The sequence below is a fragment of the Coregonus clupeaformis genome, chromosome 20, assembly GCF_020615455.1.
Source record: "Coregonus clupeaformis isolate EN_2021a chromosome 20, ASM2061545v1, whole genome shotgun sequence".
Taxonomy (NCBI): Eukaryota; Metazoa; Chordata; class Actinopteri; order Salmoniformes; family Salmonidae; genus Coregonus; species Coregonus clupeaformis.
Window position 1 is genome coordinate 3,423,108 of NC_059211.1, and position 19,042 is coordinate 3,442,149.

The following is a 19,042-nucleotide window of genomic DNA, read 5'->3' on the forward strand; positions in this document are numbered from 1 at the left end:
CAGGAGACTAAAAAGATTTGGCATGGGTCCTCAGATCCTCAAAAAATTCTACAGCTGCACCATCGAGAGCATCCTGACTGGTTGCATCACCGCCTGGTATGGCAACTGCTGGGCCTCTGACCGCAAGGCACTACAGAGGGTAGTGCGTACGGCCCAGTACATCACTGGGGCAAAGCTCCCTGCCATCCAGGACCTCTATACCAGGCGGTGTCAGAGGAAGGCCCTCAAAATTGTCAAAGACTCCAGCCACCCTAGTCATAGACTGTTCTCTCTGCTACCGCACGGCAAGTGGTACCGGAGTGCCAAGTCTAGGTCCAAAAGACTTCTCAACAGCTTCTACCCCCAAGCCATAAGACTCCTGAACAGCTAATCATGGCTACCCGGACTATTTGCACTGCCCCCCCCACCCCATCCTTTTTACGCTGCTGCTACTCTGTTAAGTATTTATGCATAGTCACTTTAACTCTACCCACATGTACATATTACCTCAACTACCTCAACTAGCCGGTGCCCCCGCACATTGACTATGCAACGGTACCCCCCTGTATATATAGCCTCCCCTACTGTCACTTTATTTTACTGTATATATAGCCTCCCTACTGTCACTTTATTTTACTTATGCTCTTTTTTTCTCAACACTTTTTTGTTGTTGTTTTATTCTTACTTTTTTGTTTAAAATAAATGCACTGTTGGTTAAGGGCTGTAAGTAAGCATTTCACTGTAATGTCTGCACCTGTTGTATTCGGCGCATGTGACCAATAAAATTTGATTTGATTTGATTTGATTTGATTTGAATGTGTCAAACTACGGATTGACGCATTGGTGGATAAGATTTGACCCATAAATCTAGATTCCTAAAGGGACCCAGTTTGTTCTGAAATGTCTCGCATAAAATATACCCTATAGGTTGCGAGGAGGTTGAAGTTAAACTGTGGCAGAGTTCTAGACATTAGGTGGGGGAGAATCACCGAAATTGACCAGAGGTACTAAATTCCCGGGGATGCCAGTTATCTCTGTGATTTCACACTTAAAACGTTCCATATAAATGGTTGTGTGAAAGGTACAATTAAGCTGAGACTAAGTCCTTCCTAGTGATCGAGTTGTCAAAAAAAAAAAAAAAAAATCCTTTGATAGGGATCCAGTTGCTTCTGTGACTTCACATAAGTATAAGGTTGTGTGAAGGGTAGCAGTCGAACTGAGACTATGTTTTAGGACGCTCTGGTAACCTACATTTTTTAAGGTATTGTATTCTAATTGGCAGTTTTGTTTTGCTGTGTTTATATTTTAACGTGTCTGTGTTATATCTTAAACGTGTAATGGAGGATGGGAAGTTATAGTGAGACTTATGAAACTGAATACCAATTTGTGGAATTGAGTGAATTTGACTTAGGCTTTCAGGAACCAGGGATTGGGGAGACTGATATTGGATCTGTGCATATTCTTTAACAAGAGCTGAGACAATTAAAGCGTGTTGTGTGCTGTGGAGGAATAACTGCATTGGTATATGTGACTGGAATTCTGATTTGTATGATAATAATTGCATTACAAATTATATAAATTAACCCTTTATATACGAGGGTGTCATACATGAGATAAGTCTGTATTGATACCGATAATACATCCTTGGAAATAAAACACCAGGGACGGGATAAGTGTATAAAGATAGAGAAAGCAAGATGGCAGGGCCAAACCCAACCAAACCCAAATTCAATGAATACTTAGAACAACGAATGACAGGGAGAGTAATGCCAGGTCCACCAAGGGAGGGAGGTCATATGCCCGCCCTTGATGTACAACAGATAGAAATGACTGATTATGTGAAGAAATTGACGGAATTTTCTGCAGCACTCTCTTCTCAGGTGCGGAAGGCCCAAGAGGGGGAGCTGTCGGGAAACACGCCACCACTGAAGGTAAAAGTGGGAGACTGGGTGAGGGTGAAAGTCCACAAAAGAAAGTGGCTGGAACCCAGGTGGACTGGACCGTACGAAGTGAAGGAGGTTACTTCACACTCAGTCCAGGTCAGAGGTAAATCAGGAGCACCCTGGCACCATCTAACACATTGCACTCCAGCCCCCACTCCTTCCAGACCATTGTCTGAAGTAAGAGCTGATTTGAGCAGCGAGAACCAATCCTGACAACACAATGAAGAAACCCTTATGGGAACAACAATCTCACTCAGGGAGAAGGATAACTTTTTCCCCCTGGGAGAGATTGGGAGTGTCTGAATGTTTGTATGTATGTTTTCTGATAGGAATTGGACTCCTGCTGGGCACTCCTTATGAGGTGTTGTTGTGTGAAGCTATTTTGAATTACTTGTTAAATTGACTTGTAATATAGAAGAGGTGGCTAAGGGATTTTTAACAGTACCAACCATGGGGGGGGCAAATCCTCACAAGAGGTCCCAGAATTTACTGGGGACGAGAAATGCTTGATGTAATTAAAATGGAATCCAGGGATAGAAGAAATCTCCATTATATAACCAGGTGGAGGGAGAGGTATGGTTTTGAGGGACGTCTGGACGCAGATAAACTCGAATCCATGCTTAAAACAGATACATAAGGTGTGTAAAGGAGAAATAAGCAGTGTGAGAGAGAGAGAGTAGGAGGGGGCCAGTACCCACTGATAGCCTTACCTAATCTATTGGCGGGGAATGAAAGGGGCCCCAGCAACCTTAGATGTATACAGTAATAATAATAATATGCCATTTAGCAGACAGGCCATGAACACAGAGGACGTGGCCAGAGCGGTAGAAAGAATGACCCACCCCAGAACAGGAATAGTAAGGTTTGGGCTGCCGTTAGAGGGCAGTGGGTTTCAGGGGATGCCCAGAGGACACTTTTGCCATGGGCTGATTACGGAGAGTATGTTGGGAAAATAACTGAATTGTGTAATAGCCTCAGAGAGACATGCAATCCATCATGAGAGAAAGTCAGATAGGAGTGAGTGGAAGTGTTACAATTGTGACAAAACGGGACATTTTGCTAGAGAATGTGAGGAACCGTGTAGTTACTGCAAGGAAAGGGCACCAGTTAAGAAACTGTAGGCAGAAGGGGAAGAGAGAAATCAGGAGTCCTCATGACCTGGCTGTTTGGTTGTTGTTTTTTAATTGGGGTTTTTCAAATAGAAAACAACACACCTAGTATGATGTTTATAAAGCCTTGTTGTTTCAATTTTGGAGGGTTTTCAGCAGGTCAAGGGTGACAGGTCTTAGAGGAGCACACAGTGAATTTTATGGAGTTTTTTTAGCTTTTGGCTGAGCGGGACGGGGTTTGTGTTCTGTTTGGATATATGTGCTGTACTTTCATCTCCAAACAACACTGCTGCAGATGGAAGTTTGACAATTGCTCTAGAAGGTTTGAGGACTCTTAATGGTAAAATGAAAGATCATTCTGGGGTTGATACCTCTATGTGGGATTCCTGGATGGATGTTTTTGGTAAATATAAAACCCTTATTTCATCTGTATTAATTTCTATTGCTGTTTTTGTATCAATTCTTACATTGTGTGGATGTTGTTGTATTCCCTGTGCCCGCACTCTGATTAACCGTATAATAACCACTGCTATTGCACCAATTCACAATGACCAAGCCCAGATGTATCTGCTTTTGGGAACTAATGATTTGGAACTGGACGATTTTGAAAGTGACTATCCTCCCTTATATAATATTAAAGGTGGACCTCTTGATTGTCCTTTGGGGAATCCTGAATGTCTGTATGGTGTTGTCCCTGGGGGTGGATGGGCCTGTCATGATTACTGTCATGAGCCGTCGTGGATGTGGTGGAGGAGTCAAGCGCAGGAAGCAGAGGTAAATCCAACAAGACTTTTAATAGTGTCCAAAGCAAGTGTACAAGCCCCGACCTCGAAAACAAGAAGAGGCGAGGAACAATACGCACACGCGTAAAACACTTCAACACGGAAAAATGACACGGAAAAATAACAACGTATCATAACAACGTGGCAACGGACAACAACACACAAAAACCCTAGATTACAACATGGAACTTATAAGACACGTAATCAACACTAAAACAAACACAGGTGTGACAGACAGACCAAAGCAATGGCACACAGAAACATAGAGCGGTGGCAGCTAGTACTCCGGGGACGGCGAACGCCGAAGCCTGCCCGAACCAGGAGGAGGAGCAGCCTCGGCCGAAACCGTGACAGTACCCCCCCCTTGACGCGCCGCCCCAGCCGCGCGCCGACCCCGGCCTCGGGGACGGCCAGGAGGACGCGGACCCGGGCGCGTGGGATGCCCATGGTGAAACTCAGTCAGGAGGGATGGATCTAGTATGTCCCTCCTGGGCACCCAGCACCGTTCCTCCGGACCGTACCCCTCCCACTCCACGAGATACTGGAGACCACTCATCCGGCGTCTCGAGTCCAAGATGGTCCGGACTCTGTACGCCGGGGCCCCCTCGATGTCCAAAGGGGGGCGGAGGGGTCTCTCCTATCTCATCCTCTTGGAGTGGGCCAGCTACCACCGGCCTGAGAAGAGACACATGGAACGAGGGGTTAATATTTTTATACTCTATAGGCAGTTGTAATCTGTAACACACCTCGTTCAATCTTCTCAGGACTTTGAAGGGGCCCCACAAACCGCCGACCCAGCTTCCGGCAGGGCAGGCGGAGGGGCAGGTTTCGAGTCGAGAGCCAGACTCGATCTCCCGGTGCGTACACCGGTGCCTCACTGCGGTGACGGTCGGCGCTCGCCTTTTGGTGACGGATGGCACGCTGCAGATGGACATGGGCAGCGTCCCCACGTCTCTTCCGAGCGCCGAATCCACTCGTCCACCGCAGGGGCCTCGATCTGGCTCTCGTGCCACGGAGCCAGGACCGGCTGATAACCTAAAACACACTGGAAAGGTGTTAAGTTGGTGGAGGAGTGGCGGAGAGAGTTCTGGGCCATCTCTGCCCAGGGGATGAACCTCGACCACTCCTCCGGCCGGTCCCGGCAATAGGACCTCAAAAACCTACCCACATCCTGGTTGACTCGTTCCACCTGCCCATTACTCTCTGGGTGGTACCCCGAGGTAAGGCTTACCGAGACCCCCAACCGTTCCATGAACGCTCCCCAAACTCTGGAAGTGAACTGGGGACCTCGGTCAGACACAATATCCTCGGGGACCCCATAGTGCCGGAACACATGGGTAAAGAGAGCCTCAGCGGTTTGTAGGGCAGTAGGGAGACCCGGCATGGGAAGGAGACGACAGGCCTTGGAAAACCGATCCACAACGACCAATATGGTGGTATTCCCCTGGGAGGGGGGTAGGTCAGTTACGAAATCCACCGATAGGTGGGACCATGGTCGTTGTGGAACGGGCAGGGGATGTAGCTTACCCCTGGGCAAATGTCTAGGCGCCTTACACTGGGCACACACCGAGCAGGAGGAGACATAAACCCTCACATCCCTGGCTAACGTTGGCCACCAGTATTTCATGCTAAGACAGTGCACGGTCCGGCCAATACCTGGATGTCCAGAGGAGGGTGATGTATGAGCCCAATAAATAAGACGATCGCGGACCTCGAGCGGAACGTACGTCCGCCCCACAGGACACGCGGGGGGAGTAGGGTCGGTACGCAGTGCCCGCTCGATTTCCGTATCGACCTCCCATACTACCGGAGCCACCAAACAAGATTCCGGCAATATGGAAGTAGGCTCGTTAGACCTCTCCTCCGTGTCATATCGCCGGGACAGTGCGTCTGCCTTAACATTCTGGGACCCAGGGATGTATGTGATCTTAAAAACAAACCGGGTTAGGAACATATTCCACCTAGCCTGACGAGGGTTCAATCTCCTAGCTGCCCGGATGTACTCCAGGTTACGGTGATCAGTCAGAATGAGAAAAGGGTGTTGAGCCCCCTCAAGCCAATGCCTCCACACCTTTAGGGCTTGGACTACGGCTAACAACTCCCTATCCCCAACATCATAGTTGCGCTCCGCCGAGCTGAGCTTCTTCGAGTAGAAAGCACAGGGGCGGAGTTTAGGTGGCGCGCCGGACCGCTGTGACAGGACTGCCCCAATACCGGTCTCGGACGCGTCCACCTCAACCTGGAATGGTAAAGAGGGATCCGGATGCGCCAGCACCGGAGCCGAGGTGAACAGGTTCTTAAGCTTGATAAATGCCCTGTCCGCCTCAGCCGACCACAGCAAACGAACCGGACCCACCTTTAGCAGGGACGTAATGGGAGCTGCAACCTGTCCAAAACCCCGAATAAACCTCCGGTAGTAATTAGCAAAACCCAAGAACTGCTGCACCTCTTTTACAGTGGTTGGAGTTTGCCAATTACGCACGGCCGATACCCGGTCTACCTCTATCTCCACACCAGCCGAGGACAACCGATAACCCAAAAAGGAGACGGACTCCTGGAAGAACAGGCATTTCTCTGCCTTGACATACAAGTCATGCTCCAACAGTCTTCTCAATACTCGTCGCACCTGGGCTACATGCTCGGCTCGTGTAGAAGAGTACACCAGGATGTCGTCGATGTAAACTACTACACCCTGCCCATGCATGTCCCGGAAAATCTCGTCAACAAAGGATTGAAAGACTGACGGAGCATTCATTAACCCGTATGGCATGACGAGATACTCGTAATGACCCGAGGTGGTGCTAAATGCTGTCTTCCATTCATCCCCCTCCCTAATGCGCACCAGATTGTACGCGCTCCTGAGATCCAACTTTGTGAAGAATCGCGCTCCGGCGTAATGATTCCGTCATCGTCGCAATCAGTGGCAGTGGGTAGCTGTATTTAACTGTGATCTGATTGAGACTACGATAATCAATACACGGGCGCAATCCCCCGTCCTTCTTCTTCACAAAGAAGAAACTCGAGGAGACTGGGGAAGTAGAGGGCCGTATGTATCCCTGTGTCAAGGACTCGGCTATGTATGTCTCCATAGCCGCTGTCTCCTCTTGAGACAGGGGATACACATGACTCCGAGGAAGAGCCGCTCCTGTTTGGAGATTTATCGCACAGTCCCCCTGTCTATGAGGAGGTAGCCGTGCTGCCCTTGATTTACTAAACACGAGTGCTAAATCCTCATACTCGGGGGGAATGCGCAGTGCGGGCACTTGGTTCGGACTCTCTACCGATGTTGCCCCTACGGAAACACCTAGACATCTCCCTACACACTGAGCAGACCACTCCATAAGAGCCCTCTGTTGCCACGCTATAGTAGGATCATGGGTGCTTAACCAGGGAAGGCCCAACACCACGGGATACGCAGGAGAGTCAATCAGATAAAACTGAATGCTCTCCTCATGACCCCCCTGCGTCGTCATAGTCAGTGGTGCTGTGACCTCCCTGATCAGGCCCGACCCCAACGGCCGGCTGTCTAGTGCGTGGACAGGAAATGGATTGTCTACCGGCCGAAGGGGAATCCTTAACCTACTACAAAATGCCCGATCAATAAAGTTCCCAGCTGCGCCTGAATCTACTAGCGCCTTATGCTGGGAATGAGGTGCCACCTGTGGAAACCTCACAGGAATACTCATGTGATCAACAGAGAGCTCTGGGTGAGTGGGGCGTCTACTCACCTGAAATGACTCCCCAGTGCGTGGCCTGTTGTCACCTCCCCTAGGAGACCCTCCCCAGCACCTGGCCGCAGTGTGTCCTCCACGACCGCAGGTGGTGCAGTGGATGGCCCCCCTCGGGTTCCCTCTCCTCCTCTCTCTAGCGCCAGCACCCCCTAGCTCCATGGGAATCGGCTCGGGGGCGCTGGAGGGTGGACTGGACGACCCCCACTCGGGACGTCCGCGGGTAGCCAGCAGGGTATCCAGACGGATGGAAACGTCCACCAACTGGTCAAACGACAGGTTGGTGTCCCTGCAGGCCAGCTCCCTACGAACGTCCTCACGTAGACTACATCGGTACTGGTCGATGAGGGCCCTCTCATTCCACCCCGCATCCGCCGCTAGTGTCCGGAACTCCAGTGAGAACTCCTGTGCGCTCCTCTTCCCCTGTCGGAGGTGGAATAGACGCTCTCCCGCCGCTTTCCCCTCCGGGGGATGATCGAAAACAGCCCTGAAGCGGCGAGAGAACTCCGCGTAGGTGATGGTAGCGGCGTCTATTCCCCTCCATTCGGCGTTGGCCCATTCCAACGCCTTGCCGGAGAGACAGGAGATGAGGGCGGAGACGCTCTCGTATCCCGAGGGCGCCGGGTGTATAGTGGCAAGGTACAGTTCTACCTGCAGGAGAAATCCCTGACACCCGGCTGCAGAACCGTCATATGCCCTCGGGAGTGAGAGCCGAATGCCACTGGGTTCCGGTACTGAGAGAGGAGGATTGGCCGTTGGTGATGCGATGTTGTAAGGGTCCTCAGAGTTCACCAAACGGCGCAGGGTGTTGGACACCTTGTCCATAGTGGTCCCGAGTTGCTGGATCATAGCGTCCTGGAAATTAATCCGGTCCAGCAGGGATTCGGGAGACGCCGCTGATCCTGCTGACTCCATGAACGAGGTGTGTTGTTCTGTCATGAGCCGTCGTGGATGTGGTGGAGGAGTCAAGCGCAGGAAGCAGAGGTAAATCCAACAAGACTTTTAATAGTGTCCAAAGCAAGTGTACAAGCCCCGACCTCGAAAACAAGAAGAGGCGAGGAACAATACGCACACGCGTAAAACACTTCAACACGGAAAAATGACACGGAAAAATAACAACGTATCATAACAACGTGGCAACGGACAACAACACACAAAAACCCTAGATTACAACATGGAACTTATAAGACACGTAATCAACACTAAAACAAACACAGGTGTGACAGACAGACCAAAGCAATGGCACACAGAAACATAGAGCGGTGGCAGCTAGTACTCCGGGGACGGCGAACGCCGAAGCCTGCCCGAACCAGGAGGAGGAGCAGCCTCGGCCGAAACCGTGACAATTACAAACCAGAACAGCGACAATTGGAGGTTAGCGATTTCGAAGACCAACTCTGATTGTTGTATTCACTCACTAGAGGGGGACTAACATTGGGTTCCGGTACTGAGAGAGGAGGATTGGCCGTTGGTGATGCGATGTTGTAAGGGTCCTCAGAGTTCACCAAACGGCGCAGGGTGTTGGACACCTTGTCCATAGTGGTCCCGAGTTGCTGGATCATAGCGTCCTGGAAATTAATCCGGTCCAGCAGGGATTCGGGAGACGCCGCTGATCCTGCTGACTCCATGAACGAGGTGTGTTGTTCTGTCATGAGCCGTCGTGGATGTGGTGGAGGAGTCAAGCGCAGGAAGCAGAGGTAAATCCAACAAGACTTTTAATAGTGTCCAAAGCAAGTGTACAAGCCCCGACCTCGAAAACAAGAAGAGGCGAGGAACAATACGCACACGCGTAAAACACTTAAACACGGAAAAATGACACGGAAAAATAACAACGTATCATAACAACGTGGCAACGGACAACAACACACAAAAACCCTAGATTACAACATGGAACTTATAAGACACGTAATCAACACTAAAACAAACACAGGTGTGACAGACAGACCAAAGCAATGACACACAGAAACATAGAGCGGTGGCAGCTAGTACTCCGGGGACGGCGAACGCCGAAGCCTGCCCGAACCAGGAGGAGGAGCAGCCTCGGCCGAAACCGTGACAATTACAAACCAGAACAGCGACAATTGGAGGTTAGCGATTTCGAAGACCAACTCTGATTGTTGTATTCACTCACTAGAGGGGGACTAACATTGTTTAATTAACTGGCCATATAATTAGTATGCTAGAGGGGGATGGTTGAAATTTTTTACAATTGCATTATGCGTTATCATGTGTTGTTTACTTTTCTGCATTATTGTTTTTCTTTTAAGACTGATTCAACTATGCTTCATGCCACCATAATTAATGGATCACGTCTGGGAGACGTGAAGAGGGGGATTTGTCGTAGTAAATATAATTTGTTATAGATTGGTCTGACTAAAATGTTGTGCAAGACCCATTTGGAGCCTGTTTTCAATAAATGCTGTTCCAGGTCAGAGAACAAAGCACAGAGGAGAAGACCTTATCTTCTCACCAGATAGCCTAGGAATGCGATAATAGGACAACACCCCCACCTCCGGCCATAAACCAACAGATACTCCTCACGAGTTCCCTGGACACACACAGACATCTCACTGTGGACGCACACTCATTCTCAACCCCCCCCCCCCTTCTACTGGTCGGGTGCCAAGGGCAGAGGACTCTGCCGTGCACCAATGGGGCTTCTACTCTGGACAGAGCAGACCCGCCTCCTACGCCTCAGGAACCAATCAGGGACTAGAAGAAGGACCCCTTCCTTTATGTTACATTGTATAAAGTAATGCTGTAAACTCTTTTTAATCATCCTTCTCAACTGTCTCCATAAGAGGCAATTGATTGGGTCCATGCATGTTAATTAGCAGGATCCCATGCATGTAGCTAACAGTAACAGATATCTCTGTGTTTAATAAACTGCCTTTTTGCTTAAGCAAATTCCTCTCTGTCTAGCGTCGATGGTTTGTACTCCCTCTCCTAATTATGGTTTCACCAACAATACACAACACACAAGAAACCCGTGTCTTATAGTGCAGTTGCTAGCTAGCTGACAAGCTAAAGCTAGCTAGCTAATGAAGGATTTCGAGGAGGTGTCAACCTAAGCAAACTCACCAGAAAGCCAGGTCACATAGGAAGAAAGCATGGAACGGGGGAGACGAAAAATAATCCTGAATCATCACCAGACACAGGTGACTTTCTGTCAAAATGCATAGGTAGCTTAATAATTATGTAGACGAAAAAACGTGCTAACTCTGCTAGTCAAACTCAAATCAGCAAATTATTTCCCGCAATTTCTCAGAAAATGTGGAGCATTTAGAGGATCGTGCTTTGGCGCCCTCATGTGGCGATCAAAGGGACAGCACAGGGGATGCGGCTTGGAAGTCCACGTCCTCATGCCATGACATCAACATGATGGATCAGAAGCTCAGACCCATTGAACAGCAACTCCAGTACCTGCTGAATAAGGCGGATGAGTTTCAGGCACATCTTTTATACAAGTAACGTTAGAGTCAGTTAGGAAAGTTGTTAATGTAGTCTAAGATAATGATAGGTAAAGGTTAGGTGAGTCAATGATTAGTGCACCTAAACTATACAATTGCATCTAGTGGTGTTTCAAGTTATTGTTTATTATTTATCAAAAGGATTAAAGTAATACATAATGAATCCCTGTCCTGTGACATAACCATGTGTGTGTGTTGTCTGCAGACGTGACAATCTGCAAAAGGAAAACTTTGCTCGTGTGGTGCCTACTTTCCTGCGGACCTGTCAGCCCTACTTCACTTACCTGGAGTCGACCGCTCGCAGCTCCCTGCCCCAGCGCACGCCTCTGCCCGTGTACATCCGCTCACGAGTAAGAGCCTTTCGAAACACAATCCTACTCACCTGAATCCGGGCAGGACAAAACTGTCCCTCTTTATTGACAAGTGTTGCTGAATCGCCTCTCTATCTTCAATTCATGCACCTTGGTTGGAAAGTGAGGTAGCGGCAGTGATCCCTTCCCTTTGCACTGTTTATTGATATTAAATGTATTCTACACTTCACACAAACATAAATGTATCTGTGAATCAACTCTGGTCAAGAATAAAGGCTTATGAGAGGTTTGAGAAATAATAGAGAAAAATCAAGAGATGCTGTAAACTGAGAGTGGTGTGTATTGAGTAATTGTGTGTATTTGTCTGTCTGTCTGTCTGTCTGTATTTATGTGTTTGTCCATCTCTCCAGTTGTTAGACTTCTCCCAGCAGCTGGTCTTGACCTACGCCTCCTTTGACTTTCTCTCTCTGGAGGAGGCTGAGCCGGCCAGGTGCTGTACTTACCAGAAGAGGCTGGTGGGAGGAGCTATAGGACGGCCTCATTGTAATGTCTGGAGTAGAGTAAATGGAATGGAGTCAAACATGTGGTTTTCATATGTTTGATGTGTGTGATACCATTTAATTTATTCCATTCCAGCCATTAGAATGAGCCCGTCCTCATAGCACCTCCCACCAGCCTCCTCTGGTACTTACACCATAACATCTGAAGGCAGTGAGCCACTAAACACACACATAGGCACATACAGACGCATAGCGCCGCTGTCGGGTGAAAACCTAATCTCCAAAACAGACACTTTTCAGGAAATTGAAAAAAACTCCCATATTAGACTATTTTTAACGAACATACAATTTCGAGATTTCAGAAGCTATTTTGAATACATTTTATTGGTCCTAGAGTTATGAAATGTTCAGAGTACACTGAGGAAAGTTAGTGCTTTCAACACAAAATTTGAGTTACAAGGTTTTCATCAGACAGCGACGATATGTACCAACACTACTTGAATACCTGTATTTAGATCCACAAATGGAACATTCTGGAGTATGAGCCAAATATTTTAGAGGACAGCTGCTTGGACTTGTCAATCCTTATTCTCATTCGTCTGACATTCATTCCACAATCCTTCATCCAGCCATTTATGTATCTATCATTCTCCCCTCTCTCCATTCCAGTATCTCCCATTTCTACATAGGCAAGTGTCAGATAGACAGTGTGAGGCTGTCCATATACCGGTACTGTTGTCCAGCTCCGTACCTGGCTGGGGTCGACACTGGCCTGTACAAACGCATGCGCTGGAATGTGGAGAGACCCAGAGAGAGCCTACAGCAGGAAACTGATGGCGAGATGGAGGGAGAGACAGAGGAGGACAAGCCAGTGGCAGGGAAAGAGAGAGCTACCAAGACAGAGTAGTGAGTGAGAGCGAGAGAGAGGGGGAGGTAGAGAAAGGGTTAAAGTAAAGCATAACATGTCAATAAACAATAATTGTAGTACAATATTAGTGCCAAGAATACTTTGGGACTCTTTTGAACTGAGATGTTGGATGACAATGTACATTTTGGAATTCAGGCCTAAGAACAGTTGATCAGATGGCATCTCACTGCCTGTGTCTGTGTCTGTATTTGTGTGTGACTGTGTGTGTTTCTCGAGCAGCTACTTCCTGTGCTACGAGGACATCCCAGAGGAGCCCACTGATGGGGGCGATGGAGAGGGTAAAGGGGAGACGGTTGCTATAGGCAACGTGGTCAGGATGTGGTCAATCGGTCAGTGGGTCCAAACGCAGCCGGAACCCGTGACAGACGACATCTACGAATGGTACAAAGTCACACTCAGATCGCTACACAACACTCTTTCATCTTTGACTTATTTAAATAAGATTTTCTACTTAAGACTAAGTACCTTACAAGTACCATGTTAATATAGCTCACACTGTGTGTGCCTGGTGCGTGTGTGTTTGTGCGTCTCTGTGTGTGTGTGTGTTCCAGGGTGCTGTGCTGGGTTCCACAGGCTCAGTACCACAGGCTTTTGTGTCTGGGAGGAGAGGAGCCCACTGCCTGCAGTGCTACTGACTGTCTACTGGGGGCGTTGTTCTCTCAACAGAGCCCAGTGGAAAGCCCCAGTCCTGAAACAACATAAAGAGACAAGCCACTTTTCTAGAACTATCTTTGACCATAACATGTTCCCATTGATTAAAGGATTTAACATGACTTATTGTTAGTTTTACATTGTGTTATGTTCGGCTAATGTTTTCAAATCTAAGTAACTATTGGGAAGGACATTAAGGACTGAACACTGAAATAGCTCTGGTTCCAACTAGCCAGTCATCCATGACAAATGTTTCCTTATGGTTCCTTACGTATTGTATAAAAACAAATATAATTTCTAAAGATAGCAAGTTTTATTACCAATTCCCTACCAGCTAGTGATACATTTGAACTGCATCTGATGTCTGTTCATATCCAAGGTTCTATTGAGCACACAGTATGTTACTGTATTGTGTGGTTGTTGGAAATCATTTTGTATGATGTTAAGAATAAAAGTATTGACCTGTCATTCATTTGTATGGGAGTGTTATTTTATGAAAGAAAACTATTTATTGAAAATAAATCATTGTGTTTCAGAAAACAAAAATAATTGAATATTTTCAAAACATGGGGTCTCAGTACTGTACTTAAATTGTAAATTATTTGTTTGTAAACGATGGAGTAATTAAACATTACATTTTTCCATATGATAAAGATAGAGTAATTATTTTTTCTTTATTGATAATATTTCACGTTTGCAGCGCTGTTCTATTTCTATCACGCAAAACAGCCTACTGTGACATCTAAGCAGTTCAGAATGAAAAGCGTTCTGTTTCAGAATACTTTCTAGCGCTGTCCTTGCCGCAGTTATTTTTAGTTCACTTGCACCATCTAGTGGTGATCACAATGTCTTATGTTTGCCAAAGATTCTAAAGTTCTATATTTGAGCATTCTTTGAGCATTCTATAGTTCTATTTTTATATACATATATTCTGAATTCAGACTGCTATAATACACTACTTGGTTACATTGCTCGATTGTTTAGTTCTTATTTAGGATTTACATAAGTTTTCTAGCACAGTTTAGCAGTTTTTAGTTGAGTTTTCTGTAAATAAATATTTTCTAGCTGTTATACTGGTCTCCTGGTGATACCAAATATGGATGACTCTACATCCATCCAAGGGTCTTCTTGGGTCGATTGTTACCTTGATGAGCAGGTAAGTTTGCCATTAATTATACAATAGCTCTCATGTGTATAAGCATCTATTTTGATGTTCTCCTGTAGTTTTTAATACATTTTGGACCGACCACATCCATGATAAATCTGTGATATCCTGAACAAAATGACATTGTCAAGGCCATAAAATAAAATGTCCTGTGTGATACCACTGCTAATATTAAACTCCTACTGTGCGTACAGATGTTGAAGGTGAAGGGTCGCCAGAGACTCCATGAGATCGAGCAGGAAATTCATAGAGAGCTGAGCGTGACACTAAGCCAATGTCACCAGTCCCCAGGAGAGGTATACTCATACTTTTCCATTCCCTAAACTATAGTACACCATTGCTACCATCCACATAGACTGTTTATTTACCTGTTATTGCACCTTAAGTTCACAAAGGAACAGTATGAACTAATGTCTTCCTCTCTTCCGTCTGAAGGTAGCCATGGAGGGGCAGCAGCTCCTGACTGACAAGGCCAAGCCATGGGTTACTTCCCATGAGCATCTTGGTTCTGCAGCTCTGATGAGTGGCGACACAGCAGGTATGCTCTCAGAGAAACAGGCCCAACCTGAGATCAGGTCAGATGAGATGCTCCAGGTGGAGTTCCTCAGCCAGACCCAGGTGGAGATTCCACAGGAGGTCAGGGAGGTCATGGACAGCCTGCTGGACAAGGTGGCGGATGGAGAAGCCCAGGAGAAGAAGGCTGAGGTCTTCAAGGCAAACCTGATCCCCTATCCCTCCTCATCCTCAGCAGTCAATGTCATGAAGGTCCTGGAGAGCCAGGTAGACAAGGTAAGACTGGATCCTTTATTTGTGCATTTTTGTTGTATACTACACTCTTAGAAAAAAGGGTTCCAAAGGGGTTCTTCGGCTGTCCTCATAGGAGAACCCTTTTTGGTTCCACGTAGAACCCTTTTTGGTTCCAGGTAGAAATAACACTTTTGGGTTTGATGTAGAACCCTCTGTAGAAAGGGTTCTACATCGAACCCAAAAGGTATTCTACCTGCAACCAAAAATGATTCTTCAAAGGGTTCTCCTATGGGGACAGCTGAAGAACACTTTCAAGTTCTAGATAGCACCTTTTTTCTCTCAGTGTAGTACTATACCTGTACATGTAATAAGAAATACACTACAAGACATGTGCTAGGCAGTAAAGACACCAGAGGTGTACATAGAACTAACATTACAATGCCTTTCTTTCTCTACCACGTGAAGGAGAAGAAGGTTGAGGTCCTTGACCTTAGCACCTGTCCCATACTCCAAACGGCCCTTACAGACATTGAGACCACGATGAAGACTGCATACAAGACCATGCCAAAGCAGATTGTGGTACTTGGTTCTACCATTAAGCATATCATCACCCAGGTGCTTCTTCAAGTAGATCCCCAAGCCTTTCAGGAGGGAGTCTATTTGGAGACACCTGTTATCATCAACAACACCAAAGCTCTTCTGTGGTCTATTCCTGGGTTCAAGTAACTGAGGATGAGGAGATGTCTAACACTCAGCAGTCCATTGATGCTTATGAGGTGGCCAAGGCTGTTATCAACAACCTGGAGGAGGTTCTAGGCCCAAAACCTGTGCTGGCGAGAGCACTGGGAATCAGGTCACACATCTTGACAAGGTACATTGTTAATCTCGTAGGTCTATGCATTTCTAAGACAGTGCCTGATGTAAATGCTGCCAATGAAGAGGAGAGACATATTAGTCAGGATATGGTGAACATCTGTCCTCTACCTGCTAGATTGATCATTAGCGGAGAACTGTTCAATGACTTCGTAGTGAAGTTTATTCTAAAACTTCATCCAATGAACGGACACGGTACTAAACAGCTTGACCAACAGGCTCTGCTCTTACTGGTTGTTAAAATGGCCTCAGTAGCTTTTAACATCTTGAGGAAGATTCCAGGTATTTCTGTGGATGAAAAGCTGTGCCCCCTTCTGCAACATGAGGCAGACAGTGTTGCACATGCAGAGTGCCATGATACATCAGTTTGGCACAACAATCAAGATAAAAAAACTGGTTGCCATGAAGGACCCAGTGATCATCTCCACCATCCCCAGTGCTATCTGTGAGGGGATCCTAATGGTGTACAAGGGCATTAGTGACACCTATCCGCTTCAAGTCCTCGGCCCACAGCGTCCAATTGCTAGGAGCTGCGAAGAGGCAATGGAGAGCAAGCTCTTTGCAGTAGCCCTACCCGAGGACCTTAGGAAGACCATCTACAATCACTACGGGTCCCAGGTCGGGAAACTGGCACTGTTCCAGAAGGCTTTCCCGTTGAATGACCACATCAAGTTGGACTACATCCACCGTGTTTCTCTGCCTCGTTCCTCCAACAGAGATGTAGTCTGGATCAACCCCAAATACTTTGTCGGGGACGACGATGAGGAGGTTGTAACATCAAGCAACACAGTCCCCGTTAATCCTCTTGCTCTCGACGTCAGTCAGGCTGCCTTTTTGAAGCAGTTCCCACAGACTGATGTTTTCGAGTCAACCACAAAGGACTGTGGAAAGCCTGTGCAAGACCAGGCTCAGAAGGAGGCAGAGAGGAACAAACCAAAGGACTGTGGAAAGCCTGTGCAAGACCAGGCTCAGAAGGAGGCAGAGAGGAACAAACCAAAGGTGACAAACCTTGATATTGTTCCTGTTAGTCTTGTCAGGAAAGTCTTTGACGCTGTCTTCCCAGATTCATGCACAATCAAGCAGCAGTACGGTTCATGGGAAGACGTCCCACTTTGCAATGATATGGTAGAGCACATAGATATCCAGGTTCAGAAAGAGGCACTGAAATACCAAAACCAAAGACTGTTCTTATGCACTCTGAAGAAGCTCAACGATGAGCCAGACAAGATGGCCACATTCTTAGAAGACGTCTCACTCTCTATCAGGAGCAACTACTTCAGGACTTTCCGTGAGTGGCCATTGGTTAAAGCCCAGCTATACCCAGACATACGGTCTCTGCTGGTCTGCGATATCATGGTCCGAGAGATCATGGCTCAACTGAGGCCTACCTTGACCTTCGCCAAGGACACCAACAAGGGTGATGACCGGCCATACTGCATCAACATCCCGGTCAAGAGAGAGACCAGCTGTCCAGATAATACAGGTAGAACACTGTTACTGTTGGTGTGCTACATTCAGAATCAGGCCTAGTCTCTTGTAAATTACTTGTATTCCACAATGTTCTTTCATTCACAATTTCACAACAATATCCGATGTAGAGTAAACAGCTACATGTAACAGTCAGCTAACCAGTTGGACAATAACAACTTGAACTCTTCACTTCCGTTCAAATGTCCTATCTTGTCCTATCACCATTTTCCCTAGACAAGACCAAGCTGGAGCTTTGCATTGAGAAAGCCAGTGCTGACAGAATGAAGAAACTCCTCCTTGAGAAGGTAAGCTACACTGTATTCTGTGTTGTCTCATTGATAATTTCAGTCAATTTGAATGTTGTCTGTCCTGTACTGAGCTGCAGCTTCAGCTTTGCCAGGTTGCTGATGCTGATGGCTTCCTGCGGTTTGTTTCCACCACAGGAGGCTGCTGTGGGGAGGGCGGCTAATAACAATATATGGAATGGAGTCACTGGAATGGTATCAAACACATGGAAACCATGTTTGATGTGTTCGATACCATTCCATTGATTCCGTTCCAGCCATTACTATGAGCCCGTCCTCCCCAATTAAGGTGCCTGTAGTTTCGACTCACCAACTCTGTTTGTTCACAGGAACCCGAACCCTTCTGGATGAAGGGATGGATGGCAATGATGGAGGAGGAAAGTAATAAAAAGGAGAAGGAGAAGGAGAAGTGTTGCGGCTGGTTCTGGGGTTTGTTTGGCCGTAAGAAAAAAACAGCGAAGGAATTGTGGATGAGGGTTTGTCGCAGGCGCGGATACTAGAAATGACATCCACACAAACCGAATGTATGGACGCACACACATTTACACGGAGACAGATATAACAACGAAGCCTACCGCAGATCCCAAACAGACAACATGTAATAGCATGTCTTATTTTCCATTTTGGGCTACAGGATGTGTATTTACAGCTTACCAGAGGCTATAGTTTATTTTTATGTCTTTTGTATGACTTTTATATTCTAAAGACATGACTTTTGTGACTTTTCTTACTTTTACATGATATAAACAAATAAACCAATAAACAATTTTATTGTTCTATGGTGTAGCCTGAAAATCTGTGTTTTAATATGTGGTTTTTGATTAGATAAACACATTTATTTTGCCGAAAATACATTATGTTTTGAATTTTGGGCTTTTGCGATAATGTAGACAGTAGACTATTCAAATTAATTGGTTAATTAACAACAATTAACATTTGGTGAATAAATACGCTTTAAATAAAAAACGCTTCCATGAAGTCTAGTTATCTGAAACTGATCATTTACAAGAATAAATGGTACAAAGAGTAGAATATGAAATGCTGTAGCTGCTAGATCTAGTTGGACCCCTGGACATTTCTA

General features: G+C 46.6%; 2 protein-coding genes and 1 long non-coding RNA gene across 3 annotated transcripts; all 3 read left to right on the forward strand.

Annotated features, from left to right (window-relative positions):
- The first annotated feature begins 11,748 nt into the window (after positions 1-11,748).
- LOC121532562 lies at positions 11,749-13,514 on the forward strand. Its single transcript, XR_006657091.1, has 3 exons — positions 11,749-11,812; positions 12,492-13,131; positions 13,302-13,514. It is a non-coding gene; the product is annotated as an uncharacterized LOC121532562 (long non-coding RNA).
- An 886-nt stretch (positions 13,515-14,400) lies between these two features.
- LOC123481462 lies at positions 14,401-16,039 on the forward strand. The gene is made up of 4 exons (XM_045205736.1): positions 14,401-14,557; positions 14,761-14,862; positions 15,002-15,355; positions 15,779-16,039. The coding sequence occupies exons 1-4, from the start codon at positions 14,498-14,500 to the stop codon at positions 16,037-16,039; spliced, it is 777 nt and encodes a 258-aa protein (XP_045061671.1). The 5' UTR covers positions 14,401-14,497.
- Positions 16,040-16,641: 602 nt separating this feature from the next.
- On the forward strand, positions 16,642-18,697 carry LOC121532563. Its single transcript, XM_045205258.1, has 3 exons — positions 16,642-17,669; positions 17,891-17,961; positions 18,291-18,697. The coding sequence occupies exons 1-3, from the start codon at positions 16,646-16,648 to the stop codon at positions 18,459-18,461; spliced, it is 1,266 nt and encodes a 421-aa protein (XP_045061193.1). The 5' UTR covers positions 16,642-16,645; the 3' UTR covers positions 18,462-18,697.
- The last annotated feature ends 345 nt before the right edge of the window (positions 18,698-19,042 follow it).

Excerpts from the sequence above, each read along its gene's own strand:
- LOC123481462 (XM_045205736.1), top strand. The coding sequence starts at position 14,498 with ATGGATGACTCTACATCCATCCAAGGGTCTTCTTGGGTCGATTGTTAC. Across the intron at positions 14,863-15,001 it reads GTCACCAGTCCCCAGGAGAG|GTAGCCATGGAGGGGCAGCA; the intron begins GTATACTCATAC and ends TTCCGTCTGAAG. Across the intron at positions 15,356-15,778 it reads TGGAGAGCCAGGTAGACAAG|GAGAAGAAGGTTGAGGTCCT; the intron begins GTAAGACTGGAT and ends TACCACGTGAAG.
- LOC121532563 (XM_045205258.1), top strand. The coding sequence starts at position 16,646 with ATGGTGTACAAGGGCATTAGTGACACCTATCCGCTTCAAGTCCTCGGC. Across the intron at positions 17,670-17,890 it reads CAGCTGTCCAGATAATACAG|ACAAGACCAAGCTGGAGCTT; the intron begins GTAGAACACTGT and ends CATTTTCCCTAG. Across the intron at positions 17,962-18,290 it reads AGAAACTCCTCCTTGAGAAG|GAACCCGAACCCTTCTGGAT; the intron begins GTAAGCTACACT and ends GTTTGTTCACAG.